Source organism: Herpailurus yagouaroundi, unplaced genomic scaffold (assembly GCF_014898765.1).
Source record: "Herpailurus yagouaroundi ecotype Mexico unplaced genomic scaffold, PumYag 100, whole genome shotgun sequence".
Lineage (NCBI taxonomy): Eukaryota > Metazoa > Chordata > Mammalia > Carnivora > Felidae > Herpailurus > Herpailurus yagouaroundi.
In genome coordinates this window covers 59,316,687-59,322,686 of record NW_024412391.1, presented here as the reverse complement: position 1 = coordinate 59,322,686, position 6,000 = coordinate 59,316,687, and the positions used below count along the sequence as shown (strand labels likewise).

The 6,000-nt window shown below is 37.2% G+C and overlaps 1 protein-coding gene and 1 long non-coding RNA gene across 2 annotated transcripts in view; both read left to right on the top strand.

Annotated features, from left to right (window-relative positions):
• GLCCI1 (glucocorticoid induced 1) overlaps positions 1–6,000 on the top strand; it is a 151,556-nt gene that overhangs the window by 44,668 nt on the left and 100,888 nt on the right. Inside the window, exon 3 of the mRNA XM_040471591.1 lies at positions 1–163. This exon is cut by the window's left edge and continues 1 nt beyond it. Within this exon, the coding sequence (XP_040327525.1) occupies positions 1–163 (163 nt within the window). The remainder of the gene's footprint in view (positions 164–6,000) is intronic.
• Positions 177–4,188, top strand: LOC121028693 (uncharacterized). The gene is made up of 2 exons (XR_005789388.1): positions 177–1,235; positions 2,486–4,188. It is a non-coding gene; the product is annotated as an uncharacterized LOC121028693 (long non-coding RNA).

Here is a 6,000-nt window from a genome sequence, read left to right as displayed (position 1 = left end):
GGCGCGGCCCGCGGCCCCAGTCCGCCCAGCCCGACGCTGCAGCCGGCCGCGGCCCCGACCGAGCCGACGCCGCGGGCCAAGGGCCGCCCGAGACGGTCCCCCGAGAACCACCGGAGGAGCAACTCACCTGAGAGACGGAGCCCCGGCTCGCCCGCGTGCAGAGGTAGCGAGCCCAACCCTTCCGTCCTCCCGGGCTGCGTCTTCCCCGACGGTTCCCTCCGTGGAAACTTCAGCCTCTCCGGGCTTCTCTTTGCTAGTGCATTATCGAAGGTGTGAAAGTGGCTTTGGGAATCTCACCTTCCTGCGGTCGCTGCGGGGCTTGGAGGAGCGAACTGCAAAACAACTTTTATTTGACCCACATGCCGCCCCTCAGATTTTATCTTCCATCACTCGCCTGCATCGAAAGGTTTTTCAGTTTAAGAGCTGATTAGCTCACTCATGTGTTTGCTGTTGGTAGCGGGGAAGGAGGAGCTGGGCGAAACACTTAAAAATACACGCACACAAACTCTGGCAGCCGATAAGGTGCTGGTTGTAATCTACAAGCTCTTTGTGCTTTCCTACAAAGTTCCTAACGTGTCTGTGATTACTGGCATATATATATTTTTTTCTTTTTTGGAAGGGTGGTGGCATTAGTTATGATGTAAGGATTATCTGTTGGATGTGTAGAGGAGACAGTTTTGGGTATGCAATTGAAGTGTATAGTGTTTTTTTCTTTTTTCTTTTTCCCCGTCTCCCTTTTTTCTCTACTTAATATAGTCATATGCATCAGAGCAGTACTTCACTGGAAATAGTCAATGCCCAACTCAAGATTTTCATGGTAATTTTCTAAAGACCTGTTTGTGGAGTGTGCTCACTTTTTCCTTCCATTTTTAAGTACACTTAACAGTTCAGTTGAGCTGTTAAAGCATCTCAAGTTTCTTTTTTGTTAGGTGTCAAAGGTAGTGGTGAGCTAGTGGATGCTCTAGGCTTCCCTTAATGTTTTCTGTTTTGGTTTGGTTTTGTTTATGTCTGGGGATACAGTGCATGATCTAGTTGAGTCCTGGGGGAGAAAAGGAAGATTAGCCAAAACAGGGACTTAAAGCTCATAAGGGAGAGTGGAGTAGCTAATATAATTAGATACCAGGCTAGAGCTACAGATGCTGCTCCTGCTGCAGTATTGTGGAGACAACTGATCATACTGAGTGGAAAACTCTCTGCGTGGAAGGGAAACACTGTGGAGCTCGTACGGTTATGTGGTATGTGGAATTTTTTTTTAATGGAGTTTTTTTTTTTTTTTAATGAATGTCTTAGACTTGGAGAAAGTGATTATGTTGTGATAGATTGCAGTTTTAGTTTTTTTTTTTTTTTTTTTTTTAACATTTCTGGCCGGTAATTAGCATGTTGCTAAGGCACTTGTTTTCAGACCACTTGATGGTATGGCAGAGTAGGATGTAGTGCAGTGGTATGTGTACATGAGCACCAAGAAATAGCTCCTGTAATCTGTATGCACCAGGAGGAATTTGCTCCCCCACTCCTCCCCCAGGTCAAGCCAGCTGCTGCAGAAACTGACATCCTCCAGCAAATCCTGAATGAATGAATGAAAACAACGTGATCGCCCTAATAATGACCACAACTGAACACACATCTTTGGCTGTATTTTATAGAAAAGGCCACCATTTTCTAACAGATTAATGCCATATGCAGCTCCCTTACACATTTTCTGGAGCTATATGAAATGAGTAGTAAAAGAACGAATAGAAGGCAGCAGTTAGAGAAATTTTTGAGTGATTTAGCTTCAACAGTGCATAGATTGAGTTTTGGGATTTTCTTTTAGGGGCTAATGTAACAGCCATAAAATAACCATTTCAGACTGATTGTGTACAGAGGGTTTTGTGGGCAGAGTAAGAGTAGTTGCTGTAACAATATAATGGCTATGTAGTGCCTCCTCCCCTTTTGTTGATAAACACTAACATCTTACAACACATCATAGTACAACTTGTTTTTCTGCATCTTTCAAAAGTCTTAATTGCTTAAGAATTACATGGTCCCTAGTAAAGTAGTTTTAATGAAATTTGTGATCAGGCTTAAACTATCCTCTTTGTTGTAGTGTGGTACATCCGAGTTTAATTCAGTTTTAATGTAATAATGATGAAAACACTTTTCTGAGTCTGGTTGTGCAGCAGACAGATTTGCATCACCAGAGAGCTTACATTGGGAAGAGAAGAGGCTTTTCTGCTGTTTTTAACACCAGGTGGTTTTGTCAGCTCCTTAGATTTAAGGGATTTTGAATGCAGGCTCTTCAGCCCTCAGTTCCCTGATTATATTACCTTTATGTTACTTCACATCCTGCCTTACCCCTCTCTACCCAAATTAAAACTGTGCAACTAATCTATTCTGTTTAGTTAGCCGTTTAAAATCCGTACTATGAACAGTTGAACAATTTTTCAAACAGTATCTACTCAGTTTCTTTTGAATTCTGCGAGGTTCTGACTTCAGTGGATTTTAGCCTCTACAGGTCAAGGCTCCTGCTGCCGCCGCCGCCGCTGCTGCTGCAGACACTGACATCACTATACTGCATGAATGAAAAACAACATCGTGCTCCATTTCTTGCTCTCCACCTCCTTCCTTTTTTGCACACTCCTCTGTGTGTGTGTGTGTGTGTGTGTGTGTGTATTTACGATGGTGTTATGCTGCATATGAAACTACATTTAAAAATGTTAAATTAGGTAGATGGTGGCTCAAGGGATATGTATTTAGTACAGAGGCATATTGTTTACAGAAAGCTTCAAGTGCTATGAGCATTTGGACTGGAGGTGACATAACTGAGCATTCGTTTTTTTTTTTTTTTTTTTTCCTGGACTGGTGGTGATGGAAGAAAATACAGAAGCTTCAAATACTTTTCTTTGTAATTGTTTTACCAAGAGGAAATTATGAAACAACGTAATTTCTAAACATGTCAGATCATTATTATTTCCCTCTTAAACATTCTTAATATGCATATTTAGGGTTAGGCTATAATAATAAAGAAATGATACTCAGGTTATTTCATAAAGCTGAGGAAGAGCTGAATTCTGTAATTGGTGCAATCAGTTTTAATATATTAATTTATAAAATTAAACGAGATGGCAATTTTCTTTATTTTTGTAGCACAGTTTTAGATAATTTGAAACGGTATCATAAGATACGTAAGTCTTTTAATAACCTTGCTCTATATAGAGGATATGGACTTCTACAAATTAAAACTATCTCGTTTATACATGTGAATCATATTTTTGTATTTTTTAAATTTCTATTGTATTTTTAAAACTTCAAGGTTTGTTATTTATATTCATTTCTCTACTTCTGCCATTTAGCAAAATGTCACCCTCCCCCTTGTTTGGTTCTGAAGGGTCTTGAAGTGGTGAATGACAAGCTGCTGAATGCATCCTCAGGCTCCCTGTGATGTGTTTGTAATAGATGTAAAATCATAAAGTATTATGCAAATAGTTATTTTTTTGTAATGGTAATACATAAAGTCTACCTTTGAGATAAATAGAACAACTCAAATGGGAATATAGCAGGATGTTAGTGTTAAAGTTAATCATCTGTAAGCTAAAATCATGAGTAATAACCAAAAGAAAATAAAGTTGCTTCTTTCTGAAACCTCAGAGCAAAACCTGTGGATTTAGAAACAGAACAAATACTCACAATTTTACTGTGCAAGATAAGATAGTAAGTAGCAATTGCAAATCCTTTTGTGTGTGTGTGTGTGTGTGTGTGTGTGTGTTTAAGATTGAGCACTAGGATGAATTATAAATTCTAAAAGATATAAAAGGAGTTGCATTAGAGAACTCTGAATGGAGAATACTGCTTATTTTTAAGTACTAAATCTAGTTGAAAAAGCATGGAAGAGCTTGTAATTTATATGGCTCTTTTATGGAGAATAGCATGCATTGATCCCTGATTTAACAGAACATTTATTTAGGCCTACTATGCTAACAGATTACAAACTCCAGAGTGAAATTTGATTAGAATTTTTTATGGTTATCTTGAGAGCTTTATTGTTTTATGCTAAGTTGTGATTACATTTTAAAAGAAAATACAAAGCCAGTTAGCATGTAATATTGAATGACTTCATACAATGTGTGTATGTCTTTGTGTTTTAATCAAATTAATTTGCTTTCAGTGTTTCAATCTTTTCATTAAATTTTCCTTTTTGAGTCTTTTTTTACACTATGCTCAGTTTGTGGAATGAAACATTTTAATTACTTTTTTCCCCTTTTTAGAGATGCTCAGACATTCTCTTTGTATAAAGTTACTTCTCAGGCTGATATTCTTAGAAATCAGGCCCTCCTCATGGCCCTCTCTTTTAAAATGAGTTTTCTTAGAGTGCTTAGAGGAACTTGTTTCAAAGTTTTCCTATACTTGAGTAAAAATAGTTAAAAGTGTCTTTGTTTTGTTTTTTCTAAAATGACAGGTTTCAAATACTGATTTTTGGGAAAGGTTTTAGGCCTTTGAGAACTTACACTAAGGATCGGCAGCATTAATGATTTAGTTTTTGCCATCGCTTATGGTGCATGAGATTTGCAGGTCAGGGAGTGAATAGCAAAGTAGATAAGTGAATTTATGGAAGTTAGTCGTTCTCAAACTACTGTCTTATGTTCAAAGATGATCTTCCTCTCCCTTAACTTACTCTTAGCATATTGAATATCATACACCTAAGTTTTATAAAAGTATCTTGGTCAGTTTAACTATGTGTGTAGCTTTGTGTGTGTATACTGAGTGTATATACACACTCATTTTATATCTTTATACTGAGCTAAAAATTATTTCATTATTTACAGTACTTTTTATAGAAGGATATGTCATTCACTGCAGGATACATTTCTTCAAGGATTTAATGCAAATTAGGAGTTAGGCATTGGTAAATGGTGAAAAGTAATGGCATCCTTGTGGTTTTTATTGGTGATAATACAGACTAAATGTGAATAAGAAAACAAAGAAATAATTGGACTCTATGGCAATGAATAACAATGGAAATAAATGGCAATGTCCAATAAATGACTCATAAGAGAAGATTTTTTTAAGTCTGAAATTTAAACAAGTTTCTAAAAACCTGTTTCATCAAAACTTTCGCATGTAGCTAATATTCTGCCAAGTAATACATACTAACGACCATGATAGTCTTAATTTTAGTTCATTCTTTTTTCCAGAGCTTGAGATTCCTGAACACCACCACCACCAAGATAGGCTTTTCCACAGCACCTGTGCCAGGCACTGTTGTCTTTTGCCTTAATATATAATTTTGTTATTAAATGATAAATTTCTGATGCTGTTTCTGTCCTTTATACTTTGTATTTTAACAAGAGGTTGAATTTGAGACTGATAGTCTCTTAATAGAATTTGCCAAAAGTGGAGGAAAGAGAGAACAGTACTCATTTATTGGTATGGAAAGCCTAAGGAACTGATGGAAGAGCCAGAAGTTACTTCCCTTTCTTTCTCTCTATCCCTTATTTGGACCCCATAAACTGACCATGATCCAGCCCATCACCCAGCTAATTCTAAGAGAATAAGATTTATGTTTATTCTGCAAAACAAATTGTAATAGGTTAGCAGTAATTCTGAAGAAAGTAAGGACTTTGCTTACATTATGAACAATTACAGAGAAAAATACTGTTCTAGTATTTAAATGTAGTAGGAACAACCATGGCAGATACCTTTAAGCAGTGTTGTTTACTTCAAAAGAATGCTATTGAGGCAAATAACAGGAGGAGATAGGTTTAGGAATACCTCAGTAACTTCCCCTATGTTATGCTGTGCCTCTAGCTGCAGGTAGGAAGGAGGGAAGCATTTTAGTGCTTATTATATACTATGCAATGTATATGTTCATTTATCAAGAAAGTGGATTCGAAGTGCAAATCATCTGATTCCAGATACAGTGTTTATTCCACAAAACTATCTTGTTGCTCCTAACTCAAAAAGACTCTGATGTTGGTGATCACCCGTGATTTCTGAGCTAATAGAATTACTAAAGAATAGGGT